At 45.5% G+C, this 15,504-nt stretch overlaps 1 protein-coding gene across 3 annotated transcripts in view; it reads right to left on the bottom strand.

The window, feature by feature from the left end:
- Nucleotides 1-1,296: 1,296 nt before the first annotated feature.
- The window catches only part of mtor (mechanistic target of rapamycin kinase), a 120,982-nt gene continuing 106,774 nt past the window's right edge, over nt 1,297-15,504 (bottom strand). For 2 of the 3 annotated variants that reach the window (XM_061736615.1, XM_061736614.1), the window contains exons 46-58: nt 14,244-14,418; nt 11,646-11,781; nt 11,027-11,174; nt 8,115-8,237; nt 7,779-7,861; nt 6,425-6,497; nt 6,256-6,330; nt 5,786-5,921; nt 4,359-4,433; nt 4,196-4,276; nt 3,067-3,147; nt 1,940-2,045; nt 1,297-1,833 (exon numbers count right to left, since the gene is read on the bottom strand). In XM_061736615.1, the coding sequence (XP_061592599.1) occupies nt 1,818-1,833; nt 1,940-2,045; nt 3,067-3,147; nt 4,196-4,276; nt 4,359-4,433; nt 5,786-5,921; nt 6,256-6,330; nt 6,425-6,497; nt 7,779-7,861; nt 8,115-8,237; nt 11,027-11,174; nt 11,646-11,781; nt 14,244-14,418 (1,308 nt within the window). In that variant the 3' untranslated portion in view covers nt 1,297-1,817. The remainder of the gene's footprint in view (nt 1,834-1,939; nt 2,046-3,066; nt 3,148-4,195; nt 4,277-4,358; nt 4,434-5,785; nt 5,922-6,255; nt 6,331-6,424; nt 6,498-7,778; nt 7,862-8,114; nt 8,238-11,026; nt 11,175-11,645; nt 11,782-14,243; nt 14,419-15,504) is intronic. The other variant, XM_061736616.1, reaches the window with a different exon arrangement.

Genomic DNA, 15,504 nt, shown 5'->3' with positions numbered 1-15,504 from the left:
AGCTAACGTGCGAGAGAAAGAAGGCCGGGTCTCCGAGGGGGGGCGTAATAACCGCGGCGTCGCTATAAACTGCCTAATATCCTGGCTCAGCGTGCCGGGCCCGACGAGCTTTATGTGACAACCTGAGAGGCCGATGGAGCGCGGCCTCCTGCATCCTCGGCCTCCTGCATCCTCGGCCTCCGGCATCCTCGGCCTCCGCCGCCAAGCCCTTCACCCCCCACACGGGGGGGGCATTGTCTCCCAATGAGTATCATTCGTCACCATTGCCTCGCTCCACACAGACCTGGCTGGGGTTTTATTTTCCTCCCCTCCTCTGTGGCCCAAACCCATTTCCACAGTTGGTAAACAGCTAAATCCCACTTCAAATCAATGCAGCCTATTTAACTTGAGCTATTGACCCGCCGCCCCCCCCCCTGCCACACTTGAGAGACCAGAAAAAAATAAATAAAAATACGGACAAATTAGATGAGAGAGAGAAGTAAGAACAGAAATTGTGGCACCGACTATGAGAAAGTCACATTTTGGATAATGGGGTTTGGGTGGCGGCGGAGGTGGGGGTCAGGGGGGCATAGGAAGATAGAAAGGGAGGGAAAACAGGGGAGGGATCGATCGATATGAACAGATAATCAGCGGGCCCGTGTTCCAGTGTGTAAGGAGTGTGACATTGCAGGGGTTTGGCACGGCGGGGAAGAGATCAATGGGCTGCTTTTTGTTGATCTCTAATCCTTAACTATCTATAAGTAATTAACCTTCAGAGGAGAAACGCTGCGGAGAAATAAATGGAGAAATTAGCGGGGAATGGCGATGAGCAGAAATAAAACAGGAGCCATCACGGGCTCGCCGGATAACGGCGCGGGGAACTAATAGTTGTCTCCGGTGCTGCCTCTGCAATTTGCAGCATCTGATTCAGTTGGGTTTTTTTTCTTTTGTTTTTGTCAGAGTGCAGTCGGTGGAAACACCCCGCTGCCGCCGCCGCCGCCGCCGCCGCCGCCGCCAGACGACAATAAGCACAGCAGCTGCAGCTGCTGCTGCTGCTGCTGCTGCTGCTGCTGCGGCTGCAGTCCGGGGCACATGTTCCCAATACAGTATTTAGTTCTGGTTTCGGGGTAGGATCTGGTCTCGTCTTCATCATCTCCGCTCTGCGGAGCGCGCCGTCGCCCACGGCCTCGCCGGGGAAGATGGAGGAGGGGGAGGATCTTGTTAGGAGTCAGAGTGCCCTCTGTGGGTGTCAGAGGAAAAACCAGCCGTTTCACCGGAGCTCAACCAGACTCTGGTCTCAGAAACGCACAACGCATGTCACGGTTAGATCTGTACAGGATTTAATGGCACACACACACACCCCCCCCCCACTCCCATGATCATCTCACATGAACTCGTTGGTGATTTCTGGTCACGATCAGTTATTAAAATATGTTTAGGTTAATAAAGGGCAAACGATGTATCTGAAAGGTGTCCTATTCACACGCGATGATGCAACAAACATGTCTGTAAGAAGCATATAGTGTGCTTGAAGTAATAAATGTCTTAAGTTATGACAATATGGCCACTACAGAAAGCTTTTAGCGGGTAGATAAGGTGCTAAAAATGTCACCGTAGGGCTTCCAGCATTAAATGATGATCATGTAGAAAGTCGGCTCGTTAGCTCTTCGGAGGGGAAAGAGTCGCAACAAAAATGGAGGCGGCGAGAATCCTCTCAGGGTTCTGCGTCGTGGCTTGAGGACAGTTTACAGTGCATTCATATTTGAGTTGAGTGCTCCTTCTGGGTTCGTCGGACACAAAGGATTTCAGGTGTGGTCTTGGCTGGAAGAAGCTGCTCTTCACCAGAACGGGCACCTGGAAGTGAGGAAGACAAGTCAACAAGTTAGCAGTGACTCGGTTACACCTGTGCAGCCAGTAGAGTAATAGATTACACCTTCACGGTGAACTGGGCAGTACTGACCATCCGATGTAGCACTGGCACAGGTTTTCGTGGGACGTAGCTTGCTTGATGAGGAGCTCCACTTGCGTTGGCACGTCCAGCGTCTCGCCGTGAGAAAAGTCTTGACCTGTTAACAGGTTTGAGCGAGAACCGGATCAGTGTCTTTAAATTTATACCAAAACCGGTAAATGTTAGAAAACAGAGAATCTGAACGCTCCTCGATTTATACGGACGTCTGACCGGATGGAGAGAACGGTACAGGCCGTCTTATATGACATGATTGACTCTTGTAAGGCTTTTATTTTGACAGAGCTCCACTGCCCCCTGCGGTAACGCTGTTGTTTCGGTCCATGAAGCGTAAACTCTGCTCCCCCAACAACCGACCTCTGGTTGTAACAACATGAACTTCGTCTCAAGGTAAAGCCCTCGGCTGCCGTAGCCGTCAGCGGCATCCCTGCTCAATTGTGGAGTACCCCAAGGCTCCATTTTGGGACCCATTCTTCTTTTATCTTTTAATCTCCATTTTTTAAGGCTCTATTTTTCAGGAGTACAATATTTACTTTTTATTGTTTTGCTGATGATTTGTTGTTTAGCTGTCCTTAGAAACAAAAAGTGGGGATTAATACCATTTGGTCTTTCCAACAGTTTGATGACGGAGTCACCGGTTCTTTGAGGAACCTTTGGTGTGAATTTATTGTGGTTTTCAAATTTGATTAACCGATCAGATAAATTATTGAGACCATCTCTTTTTAAATTCCTCCAGCTTTTGAGTATTAATGACACTTTTACTGGATTGTTGTAACTGACCGGTTGTTGCCGTGTTGTTTGTAAACGGGTGAACCGGTGAACATTAATCCACTTCAGGAAGTGTTAAATGTTTATTTATTACAGCTTTAACTGCACCATCCTACCAGTCCTTCACTTTCACACCGACACCAACCGGCCGGCCGGCTGTTTTAGGATCTAGATTAAAACCAGAGGCGAAGCTTATTCTGTTGGGAAATCTTTGTCCAAAAACACGATTCCTCAGCTTTAACGTACACAGAGTTTAATTTTTGTTTCATGTTTTTCATTCCTGTTGTTTTTTTAATGCTTTTTCAGGCATCTCACGGTACATTTAAGATTGTTCTCCCTCACTGATGGTTTACCTGTGAGTTTGTCCCGAACTCTGTTGATGATCTGGATAGCTTTCTTGTTGAGAGCTTCTGGCTGCACCAAACCATCTCCAACTAGAAGAAGAAGAAGAAAAAGGAGGAGGAGGAAAAGGAGGAGGAGGAGGAGAAGGAGGAGTAAGAGGAGGAGAAGGAGGAGAAGGAGGAGAAGGAGGAGTAAGAGGAGGAGAAGGAGGAGAAAAAAGAGGAGGAGGAGGAGGAGGAGAAAAGGAGGAGGAGAAGGAGTAAGAGGAGGATAAGGAGGAGAAAAAAGAGGAAGATAAGAAGAAGGAGAAGAAGGAGTAAGAGGAGGAGAAGGAGGAGGAAAAGGAAGAGGAGGAGAAGGAAAAGGAGGAGAAGGAGAAAAAAAGAGGAGGAGAAGAAGGAGTAAGAGGAGGAGAAGGAGAAAAAGGAGTAGGAGGAGTATGAAGAGGAAGAGAAGGAGGAGGAAAAGGAAGAGGAGGAGGAAAAGGAGGAAAAGGAAGAGGAGGAGAAGAAAAAGGAGGAAAAGGAGGAGGAGGAGGAGAAATAGAAAGAAGAGGAGGAAGGGAAGGAGAATAAGGAGGAGGAGAAGGAAGAGGAGGAGGAGAAGGAGTAAGAAGGAGGAGGAGGAGGAGTATGAAGAGGAAGAGAAGGAGGAGGAAAAGGAGGAAAAGGAAGAGGAGGAGAAGAAAAAGGAGGAAAGGGAGGAGGAGGAGAAATAGAAAGAAGAGGAGGAAGGGAAGGAGAATAAGGAGGAGGAGAAGGAAGAGCAAGAGGAGAAAAAAGAGGAGGAGAAGAAGGGGGAAAAGGAAAAGGAGGAGGAGAAGGAGAAAAAAGAGGAGGAGAAGAAGGAGAAGGAGGAAGAGAAGGAGGAGGAAAAGGAAGAGGAGGAGAAGAAAAAGGAGGAAAAGGAGGAGGAGGAAGAGAAATAGAAAGAAGAGGAGGAAGGGAAGGAGAATAAGGAGGATGAGAAGGAGAAGAAGGAGATGAAGGATGAGGAGGAGGAGAAGAAAACAAACAAACTGTTATCAACATTCTCAGAGGAAGAGGTTGTTCTCTGCCTCTCACTTACGGCCGTGTTAAAAACTGTGGTCAAATGGGCTGAGAAACTAAAAATCCTCCAGAAGTGACAGATAAAACTCACTGAAAGAGTGGATGGATTCAGGCACTGTGGTCCCCGGTTTCTTGTGCGTGGTCTCTCCCAGGTCTATCCCCTCCAGAGCTTCTGCAAACCACACACAACGGTCAGGTTTAACTTAACGTGCAGCGGCTAAATGAGCTGAGATGTTGTGTGGCGGCAGACGGACCCACGGACTGCCCCGCCGTGTACGAGTCCGTCCTGGTCCTGGACCGCTTGGTTCCCTTGGTGTTCGCTGTGAGTGATGCAAGACAGAACACAAGCAAGATTTATACGACATATATAAGTCTTCTTAACGGTTGCAGAAACACTCGTCCAGCGGACCTTTAATAAACCGGTTCTGGAGCGTTTTTTAGCAACTTCAACAGCCAAGTGGGTCTGTTTGCTTGAAGCAGAGACACTTTAATCACAGCGGCGCCTCTCCAGCCGCTCGCTCTGCTCATCTCTGATAGTTTAATGATGCCGAGGGGAGACGGCGCGTCGGTGGACGTCATCGTCTGCACTTGAATTTATGACCGCCGCCGTTCGGTCTAGCGAGTCAGAAGATCTCAGAGAGAAAGTGGGCTGGATGCATCACCTGGAAACCTAATCAATGACCTGCGGGTGTCTGACACAACGGGCTCGAGCCACGACCGCCATCACGTGGAAACTAGTGTTGTTTTGTCAGCCTGTTTCAATTTCAGTTTTAGTCTAGTCTTTGGTTCAAGCTATCATTTTAGTTTTTATTAGTTTATTCACGTTAATTCTCCTTTTAGTCGTGTCAAGTTTCAGTTGACTAAAAGTCTGAGCATTTTAGTCTTATTTTAGTCAGAATTGTCCATTTTAGTCTAGTTTTAGTCAAAGATTGTATTTAGCCAAACCCATTTTACAATTCAAACACGGTTATCTTATTATTATAGTATTGTTACCTTATAGACTTATGAATACATTCATTCCAGATACAGACGACTCTAATTTGAGTTTACAACATATTTATTTTTCCTCATTTCTCCCCGTCTTTGCTTTTTCAACGACACATTGTGTTTTCTTTTCCACGTCTCTATAGGAAAGTGTATCCAAAGATGGTCTCTTCTTCTTCTCCAGCCCCAGAGCAGATCCCCGCATTTCTCTATAGAACTTTGTTTTTAATTGACGTGAACCTAGAGCTCTGCGTTAACGGCATCAGCCTCTAACTCTGCAGCTGCATCTTCTGGATCTGATTCCCCGCTGCAGCGACTGGGATTGAGGACTAACGTCACCAGCAGCAGAACTAAACCAGAGGAAACTACTGAAAACATGGACATTAAGGATCTTTGGTAGAACATTTCGTCATTTCGGTTTTGTTCAACGAAAAATTAAGACACATTTTAGCAGAGTTTTTATTTTGTAATCTACATTTTAGTCTCGTTTTTATTCATCTACGATATTGCATTATATATCTAATTATCGTTATCGTCACATGACCAGCATTTTCGTGGCGTCTCGTCTCATTTTCCTCAGGTGATAAAGGTTCGTTGACGACGGTATTTTGTCATAATTTTCGTTGATGAAAGCAACTTTAGTGGAGACCACGTGATCAACGACACGTGTCCGTGCAGCAGCGGAACCGGTGCTTACTGTCCATGAGCCTCCAGTTGAGCAGGGGGTCGTAGACGAAGGCCTCCAGCACCGCCATGACGCTGTCCCTGTGCTCCCTCAGCACCTCCATCACCGTGTGACACGTGATCCTGTAGTTCCCGTCCAAGCCCGTCACCTGACGCGGCACAGCCGCACACAAACACACAAACACAACGATGAAGTGGAATTTAAAAGATATCAGGGTTCTGCTTAGCGCTTCAACAGCCGGTGAAGACGCTCCACTCCGCGTCACATTTAGCTGATCAAACTTAATTTTTTTAGAAGCTCGTTAAACAGATTTCTAATTAAAAAAAGAAGCATGTTGTTTAAGTTTAGTTTGTTTGGTTTAACGAGTGACCCGAAAGTCTCCTAAAGCTGAAAAACAAACTTAAAAACTTCAACACTTGCAAAGGCTTATAATTATTTTACTCAAAAGACAAAGAAATAGCAGAGAAATGTTTGTCACGTACCTCCATGGCGTTGGTCAGCATCCTCGTCAGTCGGAACGGGATCTTTTCAGGGAACTTCTCTCTGGTCATGGCCACCTGTCGAATAACGATACGAGCATCAGGTTTGATCGTTGAATCGTAAGACAGGAACCGATAAAAAGGGAAGAATCACCGAAAGAAAACTTCTCACTTCAAAACAATCTCCGAAGTCGATGTGCAGGATCTTCCCGCTCAACCGGTCCAACATCAAGTTGGACGGATGCCTGGAAAACACAAACGTTGTCTTCGTTTAGAGCGATAGCTGAAACTTTAAAAAAGCTTTTATCTGAACTATCACTTTCTGGAAAATGGCATTTACACACATACACATTTAATGATATTTTGTAATAAAAATAAAAGATACACTAAGAAAGAGGCCAAAATATTCATAGACAATGTTGAATTAACTCAAGTTTCTTCTATTAAATTCTGAACTTGTCTGTAAAAAAAATATGAGGTCAATAGGTATTTTGAGTAGAATACGATCACTGGTGAATCAATCTTGTATTTTAACTTGTTATTATAGTTTAATTTATCCATATATTGTGTATTGTAATTCTGTATGGGCAGCTACATGTCCTACTTTTCTCAATAAGATCCTGCTAGCCCAAAAGAAATGTTTGAGAATGGTTACTTTTGCCAGAAAATTTTTTTAGAAAATTTAATTTGCTATCTGTCTTCAATGTGAACATCTATCAAACTTGTGTGTTTATGTATACGTTTGTATATTCATCTCATGACCTGCCACTCAGCTTCCAGACTTTTTTTAAGTTTTCCTCAGACATCCATTCATATCAGACACGACACTCAAAGAACTTTCACCTTCACTTTATGCCGGACTTCACACAATCAACGCACTTTAAAATACAGAGGACCGTCGCTATGGAACAATTTACCTACATCCCTAAAATCAATATCTTCACTGGCTTTGTTCAAAAAACACTTGAAAAAAATCCTTTTTTAGTTAAGATCAGAAACACTTTTTAGTTTTTAAATTGTACTTTTTTTCATGCAATTATCCTACATTTTCTTCATTTTTTTTCCCCATCTTTCAATAATTCAGTAGTGTTTTTCTTTTTCATGGTAAATTGTCTTTTTCCGTCTTATATTATCTAGTTCTATATTTTGTTTTTGCTTTTGTTATTGTTGTTTATGTTTGTTTTATAAAGGGGAGGCATTTTCATAAGCCTTTTTGGCTTCCACCTCTCCTGCACAATGCTTCATTTGACCTTTGTTTTTTAATGTTACGTTTTATGTGCAAAATAAACTAAACTAAACTAAACACAGCGACCGGGTGAAGGTAGAAATATTGGTGTAATGTAAATCCAGAAAGATGCTTCAGTGGTCTGGTGCACCTCTGTGGACTACATTCATGGTACCATAAAAACCAGACACAGACCCGGAGGATGGGCGTTGGTGATAGTAGGGACGGGAGGCCGTGAAAGAGGATCAGTTATTCCTTCTAAATAAAAGTGAAGCCGGTATAAAAGCAGCGCTGAGCTCACCTGTCGCCCAGGCCCAGGATGTAGCCCACCATGGACATGACGGCCAGGGAGCGGGTGTAGTTGGTCCTCCTGTCAAACCACACCTGAGACACAATATTGGGAGGAGTAAAACAGTGGAAACGTCTCCATACAACATGTACTCGTGTTTGTAAAGAAATGTTGTTTAAATAAAGTCTAGAAAAGTTGAATCGAGGGCTGTTAGCAGAAGTTGGAGTACGAGCTGTAACTGAGAACTCTGGACATTTTCCTGAGGAATCTCTGGAACATGAGGATGTGCAGCTGAAAGATCAAGTATGGTCCGTCTCCTCCAGAGAGCGAGGGAGTGGAGCGTCTCACCTCGGAGCTGGGGCTCTTCAGCCACAGCAGCTTGGCCAGGTCGTCTCCGGCCGTGTTGTTGACGGCGTGTTCAAACACCTCCACCTTCTCCATCAGCGTCAGGTGGTCGTAGTCCGGCGCCATCTGGGATACAGACGCCACAAATTCATACACCTGACAGACACAACTCCATTTCTCCATCTTTCCGTCTCTCCTCCCAGACCTCCGTCTCTCCTCCCAGACCTCCATCTCTCCTCCCAGACCTCCGTCTCTCCTCCCAGACCTCCATCCTTCCTCCTAGATCTCCATCTCTCCTCCCAGACCTCCCATCCTTCCTCCCAGACCTCCATCTCTCCGTCCCTCCTCCCAGACCTCCGTCTCTCCTCCCAGACCTCAATCTCTCCTCCCAGACCTCAATCTCTCCTCCCAGACCTCCATCTCTCCTCCCAGACCTCCATCTCTCCTCCCAGACCTCCATCCTTCCTCCTAGATCTCCATCTCTCCTCCCAGACCTCCATCCTTCCTCCCAGACCTCCATCTCTCCGTCCCTCCTCCCAGACCTCCGTCTCTCCTCCCAGACCTCCATCTCTCCTCCCAGACCTCCATCTCTCCTCCCAGACCTCCATCTCTCCTCCCAGACCTCCATCTCTCCTCCCAGACCTCCATCTCTCCTCCCAGACCTCCATATCTCCTCCCAGACCTCCATCTCTCCTCCCAGACCTCCATTCCTCCTCCCAGACCTCCATCCCTCCTCCCAGACCTCCGTCTCCTCTCACTTCAGAGTGGATGATCCTCAGTTAAGACATTTAAAAACACTTACACACCACAATGCTGGAACAAGTCGAGGGAATCATTAAAAACGACAGCTACGTTTATCTCCACGTCAGATTTCCCCCCACGAGAGACCAGCTGTGTTTAAAATGTCATCCCTCCCTTCAGAGCAGAGTTTGATGTGATGTCGCTGACATGTAGCTACAGGCTACATCATTCCTGAAACTTTTGTCCCTTTATACTTTTTGCCTGCATATATTTTGGTGGCAGCTGAATTTCCTTCCTGATTTTATTGTTCACACACTTTTATAATGAAGTGAGATTCCCAGTAGGTCTGTTTAAAGTCATGATCAGACTTCAGATTCAGGAGGGGTTACACCGGACCGGCCTCGCTGCGGTTCTGGGGGTCTGGTCCACTTTGGGGAGAAGGACCAGGTATAGGGAAAGCGAGTGTTGGGATATTAACGAGGCCGTTAGCCACTGATGGATTAATTATGCAAGTTCATCTTAAGGTAAGATATCAAATCACCCTACCCTCTTATACATCTGTTTAAGGGAAATATTTACATTTTTTTACTCTCTCTTTCTCTCTTCTGCTCCCTCCCTCTCCTTTTTGCATTTGGACTTTAACTGTTTTGAGTTAAACTGGGATGTCCATGTGATATTGTTGCCCTGACATAGTGAATGAAGTGAACAGAATGAGTTAAATTGCGTTTGTCAGATACGCTTTTTCCGCTCTCTTGCTGTCCATGGGGCCAAAAACGGATGCGTATTGCGTAAAGGCCCATTGACTGAATTGATCAACACGTTAAAGTGTAGTGTTCATAGTTATGTTAGCAAGATGTGAGTGAGACTGCATTTGAAAAAGTTCAAATTTTCTTGACCACACAGATCAGCTACATAGACTTCTGTGATGAGTATTTGCTGGGCATGTTGATTGATACTCTAGTTAAGTTTTGTGACTCGTAACCTTGCCATACCTTAGCTTTGACTGAATTGACGCCACTGTTTGGTCCGGTGGGATCTGGGCTCCGCCACCAACTCGGATCTGATTCTCTAAGTACTGATTACGCTTAACTGTAGTATGTAGCCTGCAGCTTGCTTAAAACAGCCAGATGCTGCTTTCAGACACATTTACTAGTCCATCATGCATGCAGTATCCCATAATGCAATGGGGCCAGAATACTGGAAACCAGTCAGAGTGGTCACATGACCAGTCTCTACTCCTGCCACAGTGTAACCTCTTTCACGAGGGCATTCTGTGTACCAATACGAAGCACATACTCATACAGTACTTCATATATTCAATACTTTTGTAACCGATCTCTGGTCATTAAACATAATGAGCTGCACCAGATGGAATTCTGCTCTGTATTTTTATCGCTCCTGTTCCAAATGCATTTCTTGGACAAACATTTCCAAAAGATTATCTGACTTAGAGATCAATTTAATATTATTGGAAAGCAGGGGATGTGAATGCATCGTTAAAAACTTGATTGCCACAAACCAAAACAAGCGTTTTATTCGTTTACTTTCCTGGATTCTAATCTCCTTTCTGCACGACTGTGAAGTCTGTGCTTGAGTGAGCCCCGTCTTCCTCCCGCGGCCTTGGTGCTGCTTTTGTTTCCTGCTAACACTTTCTAAGCTTTCACTTTCACCGCTGGCTCTCTGCACAGCAGGTCCGTTTCGACACCTGAGACCCGCTCTTGTCTGGATAAGAAAATCAAGCGGGAAAATATGCATGTTCTGCTTCGCCTAATTGGGAACTGAGAAGAGGAACTGCGTAGGTAATTTGTCCCAATCAAAGCCTGAGTATGTGCTTTCATCAGAGGGAGATAGCTACTCTTTAACATAATTACTGAAAACATATGTTTTCGGAGACTGATTAAATCTATTTACTACGGACGGCTTTATGTGCAACTCCCCGGTCTGCAAATATTCCCTGAATGATTCAAAACAATAAACAACATTTAGGTGCACAGCTCATTTACAAATGAATTTGCAAGACCCATCCTATGCATGCGTCTACCGGTTTGATTTTAATAAGCAATCTAAATGCCTGAAATGAGAAAAAGCAAAAGCTCTGACAAAGGAAGTAAACAGCTGCAAAGAGGAGAAAATGCAGTTAGTGTAAACCGATTGAATCTGCGGTGATTTCTCACCCTGAGCATGATGCGATGTTCGATGTTGAGCAGAATCTTTTTCTTCTCCCTGTAGTCCCGGATGAGGGCGTGCAGGGTGTCGCAGTGGGGCACCCAGCCGATCAGGCCCGAGTTGGTGGACAGCGGGATCACGGCGTAGCGCTGAATGCTGATGAACACAAACAGGTGGGTGCTTATATGTTTAAGATGTGTCAGACATGCTGTCTCAGAATCTGAGGATGCTCCTACGGCTGCACTGATGCCCCTGACATTTTATTGACATTACTTGGGAAGTCTCTTGGGAAGACAGAAACTCGATTAAATCTGACCGGACTTTGTTCAAAGTTTACCCCGAGTCTGCATGATCTCTGGATGAGACCGGCGGAGCGGAAACGAGGAAATGTGAGAGCTGGTGACATTTGGTGGCCTCATATTTGCACAGAAGTTTGAATGTTCTGAGCAGAAGCCATTACTATTTCCTCACCATCATTTGAGTATTTATATTATACTCACATATTTGAGTACTATCTTCTGCTAGTTGCATCAGCAGAGTCGGGCCCAGGACTAAATCTTAGAGCATCTTCTGGAGTTTATTGCATGGCAATGTTGCGTGTGGACTGGACTGTGAATGAGTGCCTACCTGAGGTTCTTGCGCAAGGACGCAGGGTCGTTGGCCAGCAGAGTGTTGACCAAACCAAACAGCTGCATGACTCTCTCATCCTGCCGCAGGTCCTCGTGGCCCTTCAGCAGGAACATGAACTCGTGGCCGTTACTACCTGCAGATGGAGCCAGAAAATACGCCGCTGATGCTTTGGCTCAACACGAGTTCAAGTGTTATTTAAATCCAATTACGGGGTTAGATTCGGCACCATCGGCTCTGCGGCTTCAGCTCCAACTCAGGGAAAGAAATGACGTGATTCCTGAAGCAGGATTTACCATCATGATCAATCTGTAATTATGAATTCAATTTTATTCAAGAGGGCTTTAGATTTATGACAGAATTCTATCATCATCAGACTATCAGAACTAAGCATTCATATTACCAAGGCCAGAGAAAATAAAGATGAAACACTGCAAGAAAATACAAATTAAAAACATTTCCATCTGACAACGGATTCTACTCGCATTTCGCTTTGGGTTGGCGTGGTGAAAAACACTTTGGAAACCTATTCTATAATACTACGTGACATTTAGTCCCTTTTATCGACTTACAGAGGAATACAGTAGCTCACCACCTAATGTACCGAGACTGATCTTCTTGCTGAGTAACAGAAGCTCTGTTCATGCAGGCAGTTTCAAGAACAGTGACACATTTTATTCTGCAGCTGCGCCTCCTTGGGAGGGAGTAACGGAGTCGTAACGGGGTGAACTGAGCACTATGTGAACTGACACTGCAAAAAGAGGTGACAGGGGTGCAGGGATGGGTGCAAACTACAGCTGCGAGGCAGCGGCGTTCAGGCCGACCGTCGGTCAGAATGTCCAGACGACTGACACACTAGCTAAAGTCGTGTTGGAGGAGGTTAAAATTACAACCTTTGTTCCTCAACTTGGGACTGGTTACTGGTCGAACCCTGCACCAGCTGAAACCGAGCCGCAGAGAACCGGAAACTGGTGTCACAAGTGCTCCTGACTAGTTTAACAATTTCTTTGGCATTAAAACAATCAAGCAGACGACAGTTCAGGATCTCCCAGTGTTCTTCTGCGGAGCCGGAAACTCAACGGCCTTTGGCTCATGTGTGCTCAAGGGAGCGGGTCAATGTGATGGAAAATTCAGCCCTGGATACTTGAATAAACCAAAACTGCTGAGAGCAGTAAAATCATAGCCTTGGCCCAGCTAAGTGTAGAGACTGGTAGTCTGTACACCCCAAAGAGATTAACACTGACCTTAAAGGTGTTTGTCTACTCGAATCGTAAGAATGAATCATCCTTTATGCCTTAAAATCATTTTGCATCCATTGTTTCATTATCATCCTGCGTCGAGACACCTCATGGTTTTGACTCCTTGAATGGACTTCATGTAGAAAATAATATACTTAACAATCCTCAAATCCATAAAGTCTGAAGTAAACAGTTCCTCTTGTGACGATACGATCTCTTCATGGCTAATCTGGAAGTGCCAGCCCAAACTAAGCTGAAATATTATTTATGTCATAAGTCGTTTTAGTGTAAACGCGCTTCTGATGCAACACAAGAGCGACTGCAGGGCTCATTAATCCTGGAGATACTACCATGAGGGAATGTCCCGACACCCTGGCATCCAGGAGTTTCACCGGGAAGGATATACCACCTCCAGATGTGATGTCATGAGCTCGACTACTGCCGACCTATAAACATCCAGGGTGATCTTTGGAAACCTCCAACCCGCCGTCAACGGCTATTTTTTTTACCATATAGCAGCAATATACACCGTATTTTATCGGGAATTAATAAAGGAATTATCGGCTGTGTATCCACTAATGAGAGCAAAGGTACTCTGTTGCTTCTCCCCTACGCCGTCTGTGACGACGGCCGCCGTGAACAAGACGTCGAGCTCCACGAATGGGGACGGAGCAGCGGCAGTAAATCTCAGCGCGACACCTGCTCGCCTGAGCTCTTGCTCCTGAGGTCAGCTGATTTATCGGCTATCATCTTTTACAGGAGTGTGTTGTGTAACACTGATGGGGAACATCACGACAACCTATCGCACCGTGAAAAGCGGTGTGAGCCGCTTGTGACGGATGATGTGTGGCGTCGGCTTTAAGACAAGGTGACATTTCAGAAGCTTTGCGCCGTCATATTTCATTTCAGAGACGGTGAATCGGAGCAAGATTCATCTATTTCTACGTTCAATGTCACGTCAAGTCGGCGGTAAGGAGGGTTGCAGGCAAAACTGATCTGTGCTGATTATCTTGAGACGGAAAATGGAAAAATGCTGGATTTCTTAAGTGCAGACAGAGCTGACTGAGCAGAAAGCCGTCTCTCCTGCAGGGACGAGGATTCATTCTCCCGTTTAGCTCATTTCTGCTTCCATCCTGCTTCTGTCGGGGAGGAAGATTTCTACCCAAACGTATTAACCACACAAAGAACCCTTGACTGATGATTTGTAAATAAATAACAGCCTTCGGGCTTTCCATAAACATTGATTTGTTATTTTCTAATGCGACGTCCCGCGTCGGCTGAAAAGATAACACTTTAATCTAATTTCCTTACATAATGGGTTGGGGCCCATAAGGCCTGTGTAATTTGGTCTTAATCTTACCCATGATGGTGAGTTTGCGTGGGCGCTGCTTGGAGGTGATGACCTGCAGGGAGGGGGCGATGGACTGGATGCGGATAATGGGCTGGTTGGGGTCATAAGTGCCGGGCACGGCGAGCTCCAGGTCCCGGCACATCAGCAGCTTCGGAGAAACGTACTGCAGCTCCAGGGAGGTCAGCTGTGGGGAAGGTTGGCGAGGCGAGGAGGCAGCACAGAAAGAGACAATTAGTTTTTAGTCTGTTGTGCACAAACAACAGATCCCAAAGCAATATGCAGATAGCGGCGGACGGGGGCTTTTATCAGCGTTGCGGTTTTACACGTTGACGGCTGTTTACTTGCAGCTGCTCAGACGTTGCTCTGGAACTTTCTTCATGCATTTTCTTGCCGTCTGTATCGAACCGTCATTTATGCTGCATCAAATCTCAGTCTGGAGCGTTATTTGAAGGCTTTTATGGTGCTATGCTGATGTATGGTGACCACGCACGGTTATAGCCCCTACCTGCGTTAAATCTGCTGCTCCTGGGATCCTGGAGGTGATTTATTTATATGCTAATGCCCTACAGAGGAATATTTGCGCTGCTCCCAGCATGTGGTTATATTGCCGTATATTTTCTTGCTGCTTACTGTAATGTCCCAGCAGGGGGGGGGGGGCATCCCTGCCAGCAAGGCCATAACACAATGTCATCACAGTCACTATTTACTACGTTCAGTCGGGGGAAGGTGGCAGAACTTCAGGTTTTGAGGAAATGACCTCTAACATTTCAATCTCATCCTCAACAACTAAACCTTGTCTAAAGCCTGGTTTACTTCTTTGTCTCATTAAGGCAGTGGTTCCCAAACTTTTTTTGCCAGGCCCCCCTTTTGTACGTAACAGAATTTTCGACCCGCCCCCCCCCCCCGACCCCAACACAGACACACACATCTTTTGCATTCAAATGCGACTGCAATTTATTTCATATATTGAACATATGTGCGAAAAAACATCTCTGTAAAAATAGATTTTCAACCTGACCAGCTCACAGATTGAAACAACAACAATACAAACAGGAGCCAAAATCTGAACATTTGCTCTACAAAAATTACACCTTTAATCCCCACATCTTTTCAGTGATGTGAGTGGGCTTGCTTCATGTGTGCAACACATTTCTTTTTTTTTCCTTTTTACTGTACAATACAGTATGCATTACTTTCAACATATTTTTTTCCAAAAATAACCAGCTCCCTGAGGAAAAAAAACCAGCAGCAACAGCTCAACAAATAATCA

The sequence above is a fragment of the Cololabis saira genome, chromosome 12 (assembly GCF_033807715.1).
Source record: "Cololabis saira isolate AMF1-May2022 chromosome 12, fColSai1.1, whole genome shotgun sequence".
NCBI lineage: Eukaryota > Metazoa > Chordata > Actinopteri > Beloniformes > Belonidae > Cololabis > Cololabis saira.
Note: the sequence above shows the minus strand (reverse complement) of the source record. Positions and strands in the feature narration are given on the sequence as shown.